The sequence below is a fragment of the Tursiops truncatus genome, chromosome 13, assembly GCF_011762595.2.
Source record: "Tursiops truncatus isolate mTurTru1 chromosome 13, mTurTru1.mat.Y, whole genome shotgun sequence".
Classification (NCBI taxonomy): Eukaryota; Metazoa; Chordata; class Mammalia; order Artiodactyla; family Delphinidae; genus Tursiops; species Tursiops truncatus.
This window is the reverse complement of record NC_047046.1, coordinates 16,172,015-16,191,136: the sequence shown is the minus strand read 5'-3', so window position 1 is coordinate 16,191,136 and position 19,122 is coordinate 16,172,015. Positions and strand designations below refer to the sequence as shown.

At 40.4% G+C, this 19,122-nt stretch overlaps 1 protein-coding gene across 5 annotated transcripts in view; it reads right to left on the bottom strand.

Moving 5' to 3' along the window:
- BICDL1 (BICD family like cargo adaptor 1) overlaps positions 1-18,929 on the bottom strand; it is a 95,100-nt gene extending 76,171 nt beyond the window's left edge. For 4 of the 5 annotated variants that reach the window (XM_073790176.1, XM_033837023.2, XM_033837024.2 and 1 more), the window contains exons 1-2: positions 18,495-18,929; positions 11,394-11,609 (exon numbers count right to left, since the gene is read on the bottom strand). In XM_073790176.1, coding sequence (XP_073646277.1) covers positions 11,394-11,609; positions 18,495-18,929 — 651 coding nt within the window. The remainder of the gene's footprint in view (positions 1-11,393; positions 11,610-18,494) is intronic. The other variant, XM_033837026.2, reaches the window with a different exon arrangement.
- Between the last annotated feature and the right edge of the window lie 193 nt (positions 18,930-19,122).

Here is a 19,122-nt window from a genome sequence, read left to right as displayed (position 1 = left end):
CAGACTACTGAAACATTTTTGGTGGGCAATATGGTAATATCTATTAAAATCTTAAATGTACATATCTTTTGACCTAGACATCCCACTTCTAGGAACCCATCATAGACAAATGATAATATGAGTGCAAAGATATATGAACAAGGATGTTCACTGCAACAGTGTTTGTAACAGTAAAATACTGTAACCAGTGCACATGCTCTTCAATAGGAAATGGTTACACTAATTATGGTACATCCATATGTACAAGCAATACTATATTCAAACATTAAAAATATAAAAAAAAGTAAGATCTACTGAGTAAAAAAAAATGAACAAAACCATTCTATTTGAGAAAAAAAGCAAAAATAAATAGAAAAATTATGCACGTGAGTGTGTGTGTGTGTGTATGTAAAAATACAAAAGAATTAACACCAAACTGTCATTAGCACTTTCTTTGATGGAGAATCAAGAATTTTCACTGTTTACATCAAACATTTCTGTATTGTCTGAATTTCATTTTACCATGAACATGCATTCTTTTTGCCGTTGGAAAAAACAATGTATACACATATTTTCTTAATTTAAAAACCTGTAAGTGGAAATTTAAGGCGGAGGCAAAATTGAAATTCCTGAATATCTACTAAGGGATATTCAATAAGGCTCAGCTTCTTAAGAAGCCACCCCTCTCCTAGACAGAAAAACCAAGTTTCACAAAAAGAATACCCTACTGAGTGCCAGGCTTTCAGAGACATAGATTTCAAACTGCCTGGTTTCACCTGAGCTGCAAGTGAATCTTTGTTCCTTCATTTCAACTTCTCCATCACCAATCTTCAGACTATTCCTCCAGGTATTTCTTGGCCTAAGCCCTTCAAGTTTAAAAATGCAGGCTTTGGTTTCTCCTGGCCTTGGACCTAGGCCTAACTTCCTGTTGAATTCTTTTTATCTCCTTCCCTATCTCTGATTCTACAGTAACAACCTTCTTTTGGCTTCACGCAGCCTTTGGAACAGTCCTTCTTGCATATTGCCCCAAATATTGCTTCTCCTATTGGCACAATTAGATAGTAACCCAAAGCCATAGTGACTAGGCATATGACCACAATTCTGGATGTAAGGAACCAGGCAGAGGTTTGTTAGAGACACTTGTAGAGCTGCAATGAAGGGGGAAGGAACTCATAGGGAAGGCCCTGGGAAAATAAAAAGTAAAAGAATATAGCACAGTACTAAAACAATAATAAGAAGGGGAAAAATGGTCTTTAAGGTGAATTCTCAAGAGGTTTACATCCAGGGCTGTACACTGAGCAACTATACATCCTCAATGAGGCTCTGTTCAAGAGCACTCACTATACAGCTTTCCAAAGAAAACCTCTGACTGCCTCCTTCTTTATACTTTGGACAATTTGGGGTTCTAAGAAAAGATGACAGACAGTTGGAGACAGTTTTGTCCAGATTATATGCACCCAGCAAAGGAGGGAAAGCCATAATGATACCCAAATAATGGCCAACCATCCCATGAGACAAGAAAACTATTTTTTTTTTTTGGCTGCACCGCACAGCTTGCAGGATCTCAGGTCCCTGACCAGGGATTGAACCTGGTCTGCAGCAGTGAAAGCCCAGAACCCTAACCACTACGCCACCATGGAACTCCCCAAGAGAACTTTTTGGTAAAAGCGAAAATGCTGCTCATTTCCCTCTCCACCAGCAAGGTCAGAGGACTACAGGGCCAGTCACTCGGTAACTGACCAATCTACAGACCACCGGAGAGACACAGCACAATGCCAAAGTACTTGCAGGTTTTACATCAATACACAAAAAAAGCTCTGTCCATTCCATAGTCACTCGTCTCAATTCATGGAAGTTTGGGGTTTCATACAATTACAGAAGGAGTATCTATGAAGACAACACTAGATTTCTAGGCAACTGGGTCACCATTATCTACAACCTGCCCGTCACAGCGCTGACATGCATGGTTCCTTTGACCACTGGTTTCCACATAGCACACATGTGGCATAACAGTGAGTCTGAAACAGTCTAGAGTGCTCTTCTATGGAGTGCATGGAGGGGTAGTGTAATCTTCAGAAAAACAGAGTTCTAATTTCTTTATTAGGTACCCTAGTCAAGAAAAAAAATAACAACCAACAATCTTTTATTGAATGCCCACTCTACTAGTTGCCTGTTTATAACGATAAACAATACAGATGTGATCTCTATACTCAGAGAGTGTACAATCTAACAGGATCCATCAAAGAACCCTGTTCCCCTGACTCTTCTATGGCTGATTCCTCAACCTGCAGGTCTCATCTCAAATGTTACCTCCTCAGAGAAGCCTTCCCTACCTATCCTTTCTAAAGTCACGCTCTTCTTTCTGGTCATTTGCCATCACATCACCCTTTATAGTACCTATTACAATCTATAATTATCTTGTGGATTTGTTTAGTTATTTAAATCTTTCTTCCTACTAGCTTCACACAACAGAAGTCTTGTGTTTCCCACTATATCCCCTGTGCCTTGCTCAATTAAGTATTTGCCAAATGTTGAATTAAAGAAGATCTAGGGACTTCCCTGGCAGTCCAGTGGTTAAGACGCTGCACTTCCAATGCAGGGGGCGTGGGTTCAATCCCTGGTCAGGGAACTAGAATCCCACAGGCTACACAGTGTGGCCAGGAAAAAAAAAAAAATCTAAAAAAAAATAATAATAAAGGTTTCATTAGTCTACACAGAAGATCTGAATGCCAGTTAGTCATGAGAGGAAAAGTAGGAGGGAGGTGAATCTGGGACTTTTTCAAATAATAAAATTAAAGGTTCTAAATCTCTCCCCATTGGATTGGTCATGGTAGACCTTAGCTGTATGGTCACAGGCATAAGCATCTTTGGTGAGTAAATATGTTATTGAGTGTATGCAACCCACAAAGAAAGTGGCACCAGGAACTTCCCTGGTGGCACAGTGGTTAAGAATCCGCCTGCCAATGCAGGGGACACAGGGTCGATCCCTGGTCTGGGAAGATCCCACATGCCGTGGAGCAACTAAGCCCGTGCGCCACAACTACTGAGCCTGCGCTCTAGGTCCCGCGAGCCACAACTACTGAGCCTGCACGTCACAACTACTGAGCCCATGTGCTGCAACTACTGAAGCCGCGTGCTGCGCAACAAGAGAAGCCACCGCAATGAGAAGCCCTTGCACCGCAACGAAGAGTAGCCCCTGCTTGCCACAACTAGAGAAAGTCCACACGCAGCAACGAAGACCCAACACAGCCACACACACACAAAAAAAACAGAAAGTGGCACCACTGTGAACACCCCCAACACAGACAGTACTAAGATCCAAGAGTTGAACCTGTTGGCAAAAAAGCACCCCAAAATGGTTGTTATGGGTTGAAATTCATATGTTGAACTCCAAACCTCAATACCTCAGAATGTGACCTTACTTGTAGATAGAGCCTTTTCAGAGGTAATCATATTAAAAAGAGGTCATTACAAGGGCTTAATTTCCAAAATATACAAACTGCTCATACAATTCAACAACAAAAAAACCCAATCGAAAAACTGGCAGAGGACCTAAATAGACACTTCTCTAAAGAAGATATACAGATGGCCAATAGGCACATGAAAAGATGCTCAACATTCCTAATTATTACAGAAATGCACATCAAAACTACAATGAGGTACCACCTCACACCAGTCAGAATGGTTATCATTAAAAAGTCTACAAATAACGACAAAAAAAGTCTACAAATAACAAATGCTGGAGAGGGTATGGAGAAAAGGGAAACCCTCCTACATTGTTGGTGGGAATGTAATTTGGTGCAGCCACTGTGGAAAACAGTACGGAGATTCTTCAGAAAACCAAAAACAGAGTTACCATATGATCCAACAATCCCACTCCTGGGCCTATATCCAGACAAAACTATAATTCAAAAAGATACATGCACCCCTCTGTTCATAGCAGCACTGTTCACAATAGCCAAGACATGGTAACAACCTAAATGTTCATTGACAGATGAATGGATAAAGAAGATTTGGTACATATATACAAGGAAATACTACTTGGCCATAAAAAAGAACAAAATAATGCCATTTGCAGCAACATGGATGCAACTAGAGATTATCATACTAAGTGAAGTAAGTCAGAAAGACAAACACCATATGATATCACTTACACATGGAATCTAAAATATGACACAAATGAACCTATCTATGAAAAAGAAACAGAATCACGGACATAGAGAACAGATTGGTGGCTGCCAAGAGGGATGGGGTTGGGGAAGGGATGGAGTGGGAGGTTGGAGTTAGCAAATGTTAAGCTTTTATACATAGAATGGATAAACAACAAGGTCCTACTGTATAGCACAGGGAACTATATTCAATATCTTATGATAAACCATAATGGAAAAGAATATAAAAAAAGAATGTATATATATGTATAACTGAATCACTTTGCTGTACAGCAGAAATTAACACAAAATTGTAAATCAACTATACTTCAATTTAAAAAAATAGATGTGGTGTATATACACGATGGAATACTACTCAGCCATAAAGAAGAATGAAATAGGGCTTCCCTGGTGGTGCAGCGGTTGAGGATCTGCCTGCTGATGCAGGGGACACGGGTTTGTGCCCCGGTCCAGGAAGATCCCACATGCCGCGGAGCGGCTAGGCCTGTGAGCCATGGCTGCTGGGCCTGCGCGTTCGGAGCCTGTGCTCCGCAACGGGAGAGGCCACAACAGTGAGAGGCCCGCGTACTGCCAAAAAAAAAAAAAAAAAAAAAGAATGAAGTAACGCCATTTGTAGCAACGTTGTAAATCAACTATACTTCAATTAAAAAAAATAGATGTGGTGTATATACATGATGGAATACTACTCAGCCATAAAAAAGAATGAAATAACGCCATTTGTAGCAACGTGGATGAACCTAGAGATTATCATACTAAGTGAAGTCAGAAAGAGAAAGACCATATTATATAACTTATATGTGAAATCTAAAATATGAGACAAATGAAATTATTTATGAAACAGAAACAGACTCACAGACATGGAAACAAACTAACGGTTACCAAAGAGGAAGGGGGGGGTGGGGGAGGGATAAATTAGGAGTTTAGGATTAGCAGATGCAGACTACTGTATATAAAATAGATAAACAACAAGGTCCTACTGCATAGCGTAGTGAACTATACTTAATATCCTATAATAAACCATAATGAAAGAGAATATGAAAAGAATATGCATATATAACTGAATCACTTTGCTATACACAAGAAACTAACACAACATTGTAAATCAACTATACAACTATGTAATTAAAAATTTAAAAACAAACAGGTCATTAGGCTGGGCCCTAATCCAGTATGACTGGTGTTCTTATAAGGAGAAGAAATCTGGAAACAGAGACAGATATACAAGGAGGGAGGAGACACAGGGGGAAGACGGCCATCTATTACAAGGCAAGGAGAGCAACCTGGAGTGGATCCTTCCCTCATAGCCCTCAAAAGGAAACAATATTTACAACACCTTGATTTTGAACCTCCAGCCCCCAGAACTGTGAGACAATAATTTCCTGTTGTTTAAGCCATTCAGTCTGTGGTACTTTGCTACAACAGCCCTAGCAAAATAATACAGTTTTATATAACCCTCTAAATTTTTTATTTTAAGTTACCTTGGCTCTTCAGTCAAGACTAAATGTTACGATTTTTTATTAAAAAATCCACACAGCATTAGAAATTCATGGGGATATAGACAGTGCTGAGACAATAAATCACACAGAAAACACAGCTGGACTCCTATGTCATATCACAGTAAAAACTAAATTCTAGACAGATTAAAGATCTAAATGTAAAAAACAAGTCTTAAATTTTTATAATTAATATAATTATAATTAATACAGGAAAATATCGTCATGACCTGGAGGGCAGGCTTAAGCAAAACATAAAAGTCAAATCATAAAGGAAATGATTAATAAATTTGACTTCACTAAAAGAACACACCTCTGTTTGGTAAAAGAGTCCATAAACAAAATGAAAATATAATACCATCAAGAATGTGTAAAAAAAAAAACTCTTACACACCAATAATAGGTGAAGGATATAAACAGAACTTTCTATAGTGCCTAAACTGTGTTACAAACTGTAGTAGCTTAAATTAGTGAATAACCACTTCAGGACTCTAATACCGATCAGAACTCTGATATCTTAGCTGCTGCTGTTGGGGAGAAAATCATCTGCAGGCTCTGGAAGTTTCTGCTAAAAACGCTGTTATATTTATGTATCAGAACGATTCTCAAAAAACCTCCATGTTAAGCATTTATATCTCCTTCTTCTTAGGCAACAAGCATGGCCCATATCTCACCTTTCCTCTTGAAAGTAAGGCCCACTGTATTCTTTCTACTTTTGACATAGTTCGGAGGATAAGTGTTTAACATGTCCTACATCCCCACTGTCAACGCTATCATAGTATGACTTTCTAACTTAAAAAGTGAATTATACTCTCTCCAGATATGTCAACCTGAGGTTTACAAAAATGAGTCTCACAGAAATTTAGGAGCTAGAAGAGAATTTAGAGGGCATTTTGTCCAAATGAGCAAATGAACTGGGATAAGGGTATCCCCAGGATATATGCAGCAGTGTTGGTTCTAGGTGCTATAGAATAAACCTGACTCAACTCCTAGGAGGGTCAATATTACACAAATATTTTTGAGTAGAGATTTGACTACTAAACAAAATATTTTTACATGCCAATATGTGCTGGGGACACTTCAGATTCTTCCACTCTCTCAAATTAGAGAATAAACATTGGACAAGATGCAGAAATCTCATCTACATGAGGAGGACATGATAATTATGATGGCTACCATTTATTGAGCACTCACTGTATGCTAGACATTGTGGTTAGAGCTTTACAAACATTAACTCATTTAGTCCTCCTAACAGCATCAGATAATAGTAATAGTGTAATTGTTTCCATTATACAGAGGAGGAAACTACGATTTTAAAAAGTGGAAAAACTTTCCCAAACTCACTCAGCTAGTAAATAGCAGAGATGGTGTCTGGTCCCAGGGCTGTCTGGGCTCCAAAGTCTGTGACCTTAATTGCTGCCTCAGAAATTTGAAATTGAGGCACAGGAACCTTCATCAGTCTTGAACCGGAGGAGCCTTAATTAAGTCACATATCTTTCTGTCCCTCAAGTTTTCTCAGCTATAAAATTACAACAGTACCCATCCCTTCCTTCATCATAATGAGGATCCAGAAGCTTATGGGATACATATGCTCACAGCATCCTAATTTAGAGCTGAAAAGAACGCTGATCACACAAACACTTGAACATGAATGTGTATGGCAGTTCTATTCATAAAAGCCAAAAAGTGGAAACAACCCAAATGTCCATCAATTAATGAATCAATAAACAAAATGTGTTATATCCATACAATGGAATATTCTTCAACCATAAAAATGAAGTATTGATATATGCTACAATGTGGATGAACCCTGAAAACATTATGCTAAGGGAAAGAAGTCAGTCACAAAAAGTCACATATGTATGATTCTATTTATATGAAATGTCCAGAACAGACAAATCCATAGAGACAAAAAGTAGATTAGTGGTTGCCGGGGGTCAGGGTGTCAGATAGGGTGTTAGGTGGAATGAGGAGTGACTGCTAATGGGTACAGGCTTCCTTTTTTGGGGGGTGTGAAATGTTCTATTGTATACTTAGATAGTGGTGATGTACACTTTTAAAAAGTAAATGTTATGGTACATGAATTCTATTTCAATAAAGCAGTTATTTAAAAACAAAAACAAAAAAACATGGCAGCAAAGAAATACATTTAAAAATACTTTGGACAAATAAATCAACTATACTTCAATAAAAAATACTTTGGACAAAAGCATCACAGAAATATACTACATTTTAGATATTATACATTTCATGCTTATAAAAACACATTATATACATTGTTAGAAAAGCATGGCCTTCTACTACTTTTGCTGGTTGTTAACTTGTCCTAGGAGAATCTTAATTCACTTCAAAGTACCCAGTTCCTCTAGTTCCTGAATACCCAGTTAATAAAATGATAATAAAATGCAATCTAAACTGGCTGCTGATGGAAACCCAAGGGGCTTGGCCTGCTTAAAAAGAGAAAGGGAAAAAAAGCCGCAAAACTCACCAAGGGCCTACATTCAAGGCCAGAGAGGATAACAAGAATCTAGATCTAGTGGAAATGTTATCCTCCTATATTCCTTTGGGAACAGCTTATCAGTATCTTCTACAGAGAAATTAGGCAGAGGAACCTCAACTATAAAGATACTCCCTTAGTAAAATAACCATCAACACGGAAACATATTAACTTCATATTCTGCTTAACATAAACACATTACCTCATTTTCATTTCAACAGTACTTGCATGAGGTACAAATTTTTACCTCCATTCTATTTATTTTTAAATTTTATTTATATTATTTATTTATTTTTGGCTACATTGGGTCTTTGTTGCTGTGCAGGCTCTAGAGCACAGGCTTGATAGCTGTGGCACATGGGCTTAGTTGCTCCACGGCATGTGGGATCTTCCCGGACCAGCGCTCAAACCTGTGTCCCCTGCATTGGCAGGTGGATTTTTAACCACTGCGCCACCAGGGAAGTCCCCAACATTCTTTTTTTTTTTTTTGTGGTACGCGGGCCTCTCACTGTTGTGGCCTCTCCCGTTGCGGAGCACAGGCTCTGGACACTCAGGCTCAGCGGCCATGGCTCACGGGCCCAGCCGCTCTGCGGCATGTGGGACCCTCCCGGAACGGGGCACGAACCTGCGTCCCCTGCATTGGCAGGCGGATTCTCAACCACTGCGCCACCAGGGAAGCCCCCCAACCTCCATTTTAAGGATAAAGAAAGGGGGCTTCCCTGGTGGGGAAGGGGGCTCACCCTGCCTCCACAACAAGAGAAGCCACCGCAATAAGAAGCCCTTGCACTGCAACGAAGAGCAGCCCCCACTCACCGCAACTAGAGGAAGCCTGTGCGCAGCAATGAAGACCCAACGCAGCCAAAAATAAATTTAAAAAAATAATTAAAAAAAATAAGTATAAGGAAAGGGGGACTTCCCTGGTGGTCCAGTGGCTAAGACTCCACGCTCCCAGTGCAGGGGGCCCAGGTTTGATCCCTGGTCAGGGAACTAGATCCCACATGCCGCAACTAAGAATTCGCATGCCACAACTAAGAATTCGCATGCCACAACTAAAGATCCCGCGTGCCGCAACTAAAGATCCCACATGCTGCAACTAAGACCTGGTGCAGCCAAATAATTTTTTTTTAATAAAAAATAAAAATAAGGAAAGGGAAGCACAAACAAGGTCACCCAGTTAATGAGAAGCAGAGTCAAGATTCAACATTCCAAGCTCAGTGCTCTCGCTATGTCATATTAATATTTGCTTTCTCTGGCCACCTATCTTTCACCAGATCAGAAAGCAGAGTTGAGTCAGCTTCTGCTCACGTTATTTTGTAACATGAACTTAGCTCCCAAGAAATAATTTCCTCTTAAATTGTTCTGGTTTGTTGTATTCCTTTCGTAAGTCACCATTAAGAAACACTAGTTCAGAATAATTATGAATTTTTTTTTTAACAAATAAATCAATCTGGCCAGGCCTATTTGGTTAATCTTTCATGAATAATGAATAAAGCCTCAAAAACATATAAAATCTTGGAGTTCCCTGGTGGCGCAGTGGTTAAGAATCCGCCTCCCAATGCAGGGGACATAGGTTCGAGCCCTGGTCTGGGAAGATCCCACATGCCGCGGAGCAACTAAGCCCGTGAGCCACAACTACTGAGGCTGCACTCTAGAGCCTGCGAGCCACACTACTGAAGCCCGTGCTCCACAAGAGAAGCCACCGCAATGAGAAGCCCGCACACCGCAACCAAGAGTAGCCCCCACTCGCCAAGTAGCCCCCGCTTGCTGCAACTAGAGAAAAGTCCGCGTGCAGCAATGAAGACCCAACGCAGCCAAAAATAAATAAACTTATTTTAAAACCCCCCAAAAAACCTATAAAATCTTACAAGGATACAGATTCCCTTCCCGGTTGCTAAAAAAGGTTTTAGAACTGAGTCAGAAGGGCTACTGAGCTGGCCCTATAATGTCTTCTTGAAGAACTTGTCCAGCTCTTCCCTTCCAGCCAGTCAAATGGTGATTTGATTCCCTAGATGAGAAACCTGCAGGCAAGATCTTCAGCTCCACCTACCACCTGAATTCTCACCTTCACGTTCTGATAGCTCCTGCAACTAGCTATTTTCCAAGTTATTAGGCATCTCTCTCCTTCTGTCTCTCCCCTGCCCCCCCCCCCCAATCTCCGTCAAGATACCCTGTTCCACTCACTCCTTCCATACCTCTCCTTCTTCCTCTCCGTTTCTCTAGTGGTAGCATTTACTTTACACTTCCCTGTGAGGCATGAAGGTTTTGACCAGTCTCAGGGTTCGCATGGGAAGCAACTATGACAAAAACTAGTAAAATAACTTCACATGCTGCCCTAGCTTAGCCTTTCCCAGAGACTTAAGCATCAAACACTAACCATGCAGACAAGGGCAGTGCTCTCCTGTGAACGTTTGTGCTTAGGGATTTTATCAGAGTAGTTCTTTTTCCTCTGGTAACTGAACTCGTTTTATTTTCAACTTGTAAGAAGGTTTGAGGTATGATAGTAAATCTAGCTCTTAATTTTCAAAAGTAGGTGGCTTTAGAGACCAGGGCATAAACAACATTCCTGCATTTGTTAAAAAGTATGTTCTGTATTTAAATTAGATTTCCACCTACTCAGCCCTCAAACTCCTTCTTTGCAATGATTCTACAACCTTGACTTCGGTTAATTAATACATTCATGACACCACCCTATAAAGGTACAAATAAAGAACCTTTACTTAATGTGGAAATAAAGAGAACAAACTTTATATACAGATACACATACCTCCCTTCATATTTAAAGAATAAGAAGGAGTGTACATTCGCAAATGTAGTACCAATGAAAATCATTTGCTCTAGAAAATTTCCCTAAGCTTTTCAATTTAAAGGTGGCACCATTTAACATTTGAACTAAATGCATTAACATAATTTTACCAGTGACAGACTTTCGCTAGGTAAAAGAATCACAGACTTGTAGAGATATAAGGAACATCGAATCACTAAGCAAACTCTTACATTTTAAAAATGAGAAAACTCCCAAGTTAAGTGACTGCCAAAGTCCCACAGCTGACTAATGACAGGCAAGGGTCTTTGCTCCTGACACCTAGTTCACCACAGCTGAAATTCTTATAGGTGAAAAATACTTCATTTGTTGATATCAATACCAAAGGCAACAAAAATCAGAACTACTCTTACCTTATATATGGTTGACATTACACAGAAACTCTGTTTCAACTTTTAGTATTTTATACCATAAATTCTTAACTTGTGACTCACCCTGCTGAGTTGATCCAATAACCTTTGGTTCTGTTCTGATAATTCCTGGACAGCCCGTGTTTTTTCTCGATCTGCTTCCCGTAGATGAACCTGCTGCCTCTCCAACTCATCCTGAAGCTGTTTCACATCACTCTCCAGCTCGGACACACGCCCTTCCCACTCCCCTTCTCGGTTCTCAAATCGTCTTCTTAGTTCGTGTTTCTCTTGCTCTAAGTGCTGGGTGAAAAATGAAGAGGATTTTAAAACCATTAAAATTTCCAGGGACTTCCCTGGTGGTCCAGTGGCTAAGACTCTGCGTTCCCAATGCAGGGGGCCCAGGTTCAGTCCCTGGTCAGGCAACAACACCCCACATGCCGCAACTAAGATCCCACATACGGCACCGAAGACCTGGTGCAGCCAAATAAATGAATAAATATTAAAAAAAAAAAATCCACATCCTTTTTCTCTTTTCACACTCTTCTAACTTTTCTTTTTCCTAGTCAGTCAGCACAACAAAACACTCCGCCACATAGGAGAAGTTGCCCATTACACAGCTGCAAAAATATTCCCTTCTTCCAGAGCAGGGAAGGCTGATTTCACAAACAGAATGCCATTCCTACTGATAATACTTAATGTTTACTCTTATCCTTAGGAATGGGGGTTCTAGACTTAGGAACTCACTTGAAATTTAGTAAATCATCCGTTAATTGGTGAAATATACATTTAAACAACTTAAAATGAGTCGTTAAGAAAATTTCTTTTGCTGTCATCTGTTATGCCTGGCATAATAGCAGGCACTTAGAATCACAGAATTTTCAGAGCTAGAAAGAACTCCAGAGATGCTTCAGATTAACCACCTTTTCTTACAAATGAAGCAGCAGAAGATAAGAAATTCAATAACAAGCTCAAGGGAGAGCTGGGATTTGTGTCTTAGTCACTTGACTTTGTTTAATGCTCTAAATCACAACTCAATATTTCCTGCTATATATAGCACTGTATTTCAAAATCATTAAGGCAAGTTCAGATTTAGGCCCACTTTATTAAATCATGACTTATTAGCCTTGCATATTTATTTCTGATCTTTTCATTCATTCTTGAGTGCCTGTTATAGGCTAGCCACTGACATAATGGTCCTTACCTTTATGGAGTTTCCATTCTAGTGGGAGAGGTTGATAAAAGTATTAAATTGTACACCGTGACAAATGGTATGCAGGAAAAGTACAGATGGTTTGAAGTAGCAGCTCGACAGAAAAGAACTCTTTTGGATTGAAGGAAATAAGAACATCTTTTTATTTCTGTGAGATAAATACAAATTTGTCTTTTCAGAGGAAAGTATGTTCTCCTACTTAAAAAGCCTAGTATGTACAAAAAAGCCAAGCTATACCTCAGGGAATATATGAAATGTAAAGCAATGGTCCTCAACTTTTGTTGCTGTCAGAAAATCTCTGGTATAATTTTTCAAAATATATCCACCTAAATACTAATTCCAAAGATGTGATTCAGTTAAGAATGAGATGAGGCCTAGGCAGGCATCTATGTATCTATCTAACTATCTAGGTTCTACTGGAAATTCTGATGCACTGAAGGTTGATATCAAGCACTGAGATTGTCTCAAAAAGCTAAGATGAGCATTTGAATCGTCACCTTCAGAGTACTCAAACATCTTTTCACCTTGGGAACCTACACTCTTATTCTACCCAAGTTCTCATCTTTCGAATGTTTTTTGGAATGCCTCTTTTGGAAAGCTTTAAGGGCCAGTGCACAGTTATACAAGAATATCAGTCCCATTACTTCACATCTGAGATGTGCCTAAAAAGAGATTATCTCATTTCATCTTGCCATTTTATTCCCCTAATTTTCTCTGAGTGACTTGTAAATGTTTCGGAAAGTCTAATTTACCCCCAAAAGATGCAAATTTACCATGACAGAGCAGTCAGAAAAATTAAAATTCTGAGAACATCAGAAAAGGCAGTTTTCACTGAAATAAGTGTATATAGCCTCCAAAGTTGACCACTTCAAGGGAATAATTAATTTTGATATAGCCACTCTGGTATATTTGCTGAAAAAGTCACATTATAGTTATACTTTATACAGCCTCAGTTTTGAGCACAGGGGAAAAGGAATGACAAGAGAGGGACTTGTACTCCTCAGCATGAAAATTTTCTGCTCTACGCTTCCCTCACTTTGCTAAACTTCCAAAAATGAGAATGTTTTAGTCACTATACAAATTTCAGAAAGATGAAATGCAGAAGTAAATGGTAATTACCAGCCTAAAACTGTGATACTTGGTTTTACTGAGTTTTTCCAAAATGGAAAAGATTGAGCAGAAGGAAACAGCAAGAACTCAGTAATCACAGTGGTACTGAGAGGCCAGATAAATTAGGTTTGTGTTCTAAAAGAACAGAGAGACTTAAAAATATTCAGCAAACAGCTGTTAGTGAACAGCCCAAGCAAGCAACTAAAACAATCTAATCCACTTGCGGGGGGTGGGGCAGGGATGAGGACAGGTGGTGCTGATCAGTCTATTTTGTCCTTACATTTCTTTGCACAAGTGACAAACTTCCTAATTCAGGTTTCCCAATACTTTAATTAAAAAAATCAAGACTTTCCTATTAATGAACATACAGAATTTAGCCTTTTGTCTACTCTGAGAAAAGAAAGGTTTCTCCTAGAATTATACTTTCAATTAGGTGCTAAATTAACCAGTAAACTCTAGGCAGAGTATCAGCAAGTGTGGAGGTCAGGCTCTGCCCATGCTATTCCCTGCTTCTTGGGGTTATATGGTATTTTAAAAGGTAATATCTACAGCTGAAACTAATATAATGATGTATGTCAATTATACCTCAATAAAAAAAAAGTTAATGTCAAAACTATCAAGGTCATCAAAAACAAGGAAAGTCTAAAAGTGTTACAGGAAAGAGGAGACTAAGAAGATACACAAACTAAATGCAAGGTGGTATCCTGGAACAGAAAAAGACATTTGGCAAAGGCTAAAGAAATCTGAATAAACTAAGGATATTAGCTAACAATAATGTATTAGTATTGGTTCATTAATTATGGCAAGTATACCATGCTAATGTAAGATGTTAATAATAGAGAAACTGGGGGCAGGGCATATGGAAACTCTCTGCTGTACCATCTTTCCAATATTTCTGTAAATCTAAAACCATTCTAAAAAACAGTTTATTTAAAACGCTGAAAAAACAAAAGTTAATATCATTAGCCCACCTAAAATTGGTTGTTACAGAAATGGATTTCTGCAAAGAACCAAAAAAGCAGTGCTATTCTCCCAGGTCCAGGATATGGTTCTTAAAAAATACAAAGAAAAATACTATTTTTTAAGTGGACCAAGCACTGAATGCAAATAAGGACCCCTGCGTTTGCTTATCTAAATGTACTACCCAATTATGAATCATTTTCCCCTTACTTGTTTTGCTTCTTAAAAAAGAAAACAGTGCTAGAATCATTAGAATTGGCCTAGGGAAGGGGGAAGAAAATGTAATTGAGGAAAAAGATTACCTCTGCAGTAAGAGATAATTCACTCTCAGCTAGAATGGGAAAAAAAGGGAATCCTGGACTTTAAAAACATATATATATATATATATTTTTGCCGTATGCGGGCTTCTCACTGTTGTGGCCTCTCGTGTTGCGGAGCACAGGCTCCGGACGCACAGGCTCAGCGGCCATGGCTCACAGGCCCAGCCGCTCCGCGGCATGTGGGATCTTCCTGGACCAGGGCACGAACCCGTGTCCCCTGCATCTGCAGGCAGACTCTCAACCACTGCGCCACCAGGGAAGCCGTAAAAACATATTTTTAAAAAACTAAACAACAATTTAATCTCTGAAGAAAAAAGTGTATAAACCCAAGTTACTTAGTTCATATTCTGGGGGAAAAAAAAGAAACTACTAAGGACCTGGCTGGATATGTTTTAAAAGCAAAAGGACTAACTGTAGATGCAGAAGAAATAAAATATCTAAAGGCATTAAAAAGAAAAATTAAGCATATGAGGGGCTTCCCTGGTGGCGCAGTGGTTAAGAATCCACCTGCCAATGCAGGCAACATGGGTTCGATCCCTGGTCCAGGAGGATCCCACATGCCACGGAGCAACGAAGCCCGTGCGCCACAACTACTGAGCCTGTGCTCTAGAGCCCGCGAGCCACAACTAGCTCGTGCTCTGCAACAAGAGAAGCCACTGCAATGAGAAGCCTGCGCACCACAATGAAGAGTAGCCCCCACTCACTGCAACTAGAGAAAGCATGAGCGCGGCAACGAAATAAAGGATGCAGCCAAAAATAAACAAATAAATTTATATTAAAAAATTAAGCATGTGAAAATCTAATTCAGGGAATGAATAAAATACAGGATAGTCAATTTAAGGGTGGAAAAAAAATGACCAAAACCTTACAATCTCTCAAATTAAATTGAATCTTCATTCATCTTTAAGAGATGCCTAACTAAAAAACTTCTATGTTAACCTTTAAAGACTTTAAAGAGTGTGTCTTTAATGAGAGAGCAGTGTAAGATCAAGTACTTTACGTTTTAAATGACAAAACACAATCTTGGGTTTGGCGCACAGAACTGGAGAGGTATTCAATAATAGCTAATGAATAAGTAGAAAAGATCTTGAAAATGACTTGGTTCTGAAATTAGAAAGGTGCCAATTTTGAAGTAGTAAGTAAGCAGATGGGACAAAAACAAAACCAGTCTCATTATTTAATAGTCAAACCAACATTCTCTCAGAGTCCTCTCGTGTTTATCTTTCAAACTAACCCGTGAGAAAATGTGTTTGACTCCACTGTCTGATAGTTTGTAGAAAATTACAAATGTTTTTTAAAGTAATGGCTGGTTCTCTACTCCTAAATGTTGAATTTAATTGAAAATCTAGCAGAGTGGTTGTATTAAACTTTAGAAAGAATTTGTTCAAGCAGACATTCTAAAATCTAAGCTGCTTAAAAAATATACTTACAGGTGTAATTTGCAAGGGAAAACTCACTTGCAGGTATCAAATGAAATAGTCCCGTTATAATGAGATTTGTCACTCTCATATTAATACTAAAAGAATTAACAAGAAACTAACGACAATACCTTGATAATTTTAAGTGTACTTTTTAAAAAACAACAAAAACTTTTAATGATAATTTTCAGATATACCTAGAAGAAACTGTACAACTGAACCCCTTCATCACTCATTAATATTGATTAGTGATCAATATTTCACTTTTTAAAAGTTATTTTTCAAATTGTGGTAAGGCATACATAACATAGAATTTACCATATTAACCATTTTTAAGTGTACTGTTGGTTTAGTAGTGCTAAGTACATTCATACTGTTGTGCAACCAACTTCCAGAAATTAAAAATAAACTTTTAACACTAGAGTTCATATGCTGACCTGAGAGGAGTGAAGATTTTTTTAAAGTTTAATAAGAGTTTTAAACTATTTTATTACCGTCTATCAAGTCAACAGCAAAAAGTCAAATGTAATTCATTCTTTTACAATAGAAACTTTCTTGTTACAGAATTTGAATATCTTTTTCCTTTGCTGAAGACATGTATAAAGGTTCCAAATGGAAACCAGGATGTGTATAACTGCACACTCAGGATTACCCTGAAATCTATCACTAATCAAACTGACTGATATGATGTTCCTTTCAAGTTAGCTGTCTCTTTAATCAAGTCCCTCACTGAAGGAATTTCAAATCACAAGCATAAATCTCTGCGGTAGTACTTGTATATAGAGCCTGTAATCAAATCTCTTAAAAAAAAAAGACACCCTTTTATTCCTAGACCTCTACTTCAAGTGAAAATTAAACAATTCAATTCACTGGGCTGCTTTTTGGCAGTCTACCTATAGGTTTCACAAACCACTTTTCAGAGAGGTATCTCAGGAGTTCATCGACTGGCAGACCTAGTTAAGAGGCCAACTGAACTACAGGGTTACAGTGGTTTCCTTTTTTTCTTCCCTGATTTACTTTTGATATGTCGTTGGAATACAGATACACTTCTTATTATAGAAAAGTTTCTGAATCTACATTCTGACTGTCTGACCCGCAGCAGTGATATGGACCTCATTCACGGCTGTACTTTTCTCTTCTAAGAATAAAAAGAACTGGTTGCAACCAAACTGGGTAACAACAGTGAATGCACAGGCAGAAAAGGATAAGCTCATCCCCACTGCCATGATGCACCTCCCCTACCCCCACTTTAAAAAAAAAAATCTAATTTTTATAAATGGTGGCAACCTGTACCACTTTCAAGGCCCTTTTCTAGTTAAGGTCAAGAAAACAAACAGGCATAGCTGCAAAAGACTTTGGTCCAGAGAAGTGGCAGAAATCTTACAGACACTTTAAGGGGTATTTATAACAATAGTTAAAGTTGTATGGTTCTCACAGGTTGCATTTGGCGAACCAACTGCATGTGTGAGACCCAGAACAGAAACAGAAAAGTACTGTTTAAATACATATAAATACTGAGGTCCAAATCAAATCCACAACCAGTGGTCACATGCGGAGCGCAGGCTCACCTGATTTCTGCAATGGAACCATACTTCCTAATCCTTAACTATTTGAAGGCTATATAAAGCTCCTTTAGGGGCACTTGTTTCCCACAACTCTGAGCTGCCGGGAAGTTAAGACAAGGGCATCTGGAGGCCTTAACTCCAAAGCTGAAACGCTTTAGGCTAACACCCTGATTAGCGATTAACTACTTCTCTGAAAACATGGAGCATATTTTAAATGCTTCACGACTTTCTAATTTCTCTGTGTGTGGACATCACCTCAGTGCTGTACAAATAAATGTCATACTGTAAACTCTATTTTAGATGCTGTGTACAGTACGTATACAGAACGGCCCACAGTGTTTGGAGCCGTGCATAGACCCGTTTGCTGTGAGTAGGGTGGGAAAGCCAGGTGGGTTCAATGAATGCCCTCGTCTGATAATCCAAAACCCTCCATGCTACCCCGCTTCCAGGTGGTTTTCTGTGAGGGAGGATGAGCAAGAAAGGTGGGATGGGGTGGGGTGGGGTGGGTGAGTGGCTCCCGAAGCTACCGAGGGCCGGCAGGCGGGTGCCTGGGCTCCCCCCCACCCCCCGCTTCCCACCCATCCCAGGAGGGACGTCCTCACCTCCAGCTTATCTGTCAGCTCCTTGTGCATCTGCTCGTACTGCCGGCTCATGTCCTGGTTCCTCTCGAGCAGTGCCTTGCCCAGTCGGGCCGCCAAGACCAGATCCTTCTCCTTCTGCCGGATCACCGACAGCAGCTCGGGATCCTGGGCGGGCGGCGGCTGCAGTTCGGCCCCCTCGGCTGGAGGCCCGGGCTCGGCCTGAGGATGCTCTCCGGGGTCGGACGGCCGTTCCCCGGCCGCCAGCAGCGCCAGCTCCTCCTCTAACGCCAGTTCCAGCTCCCCGGGGCCCCCGGGGAAGGAGACAAGGGCGGCGGCGGCTGCGGCTGGATTCCCGACTGCGTCCGCGGCCGCGGCGGGCAGCTCCATGCAGCAGGCGCTGTCCGGCTCTGCGGGTGCTGAAGCGCGGCCAGCCAAGCCCAGGCAAAAGGCGGACATGGCCCGCGCGCGCGGAGCCCGCAGCGGTGCGGCCCGGCCGGCGCGCGCCAGGCTGCAAGGGGGAGGGGCCCCGTCGCACCGCCCCGCGCCTCTCCTCACGCCGCGGCACGCGCCCCCCGGGTCTCCGAGAGCCCTGGGCGCGGCGCGCGCCGCCCCGCCCCTCCCCCGCTCCGGCGGCACGCGCCCCCTTCCC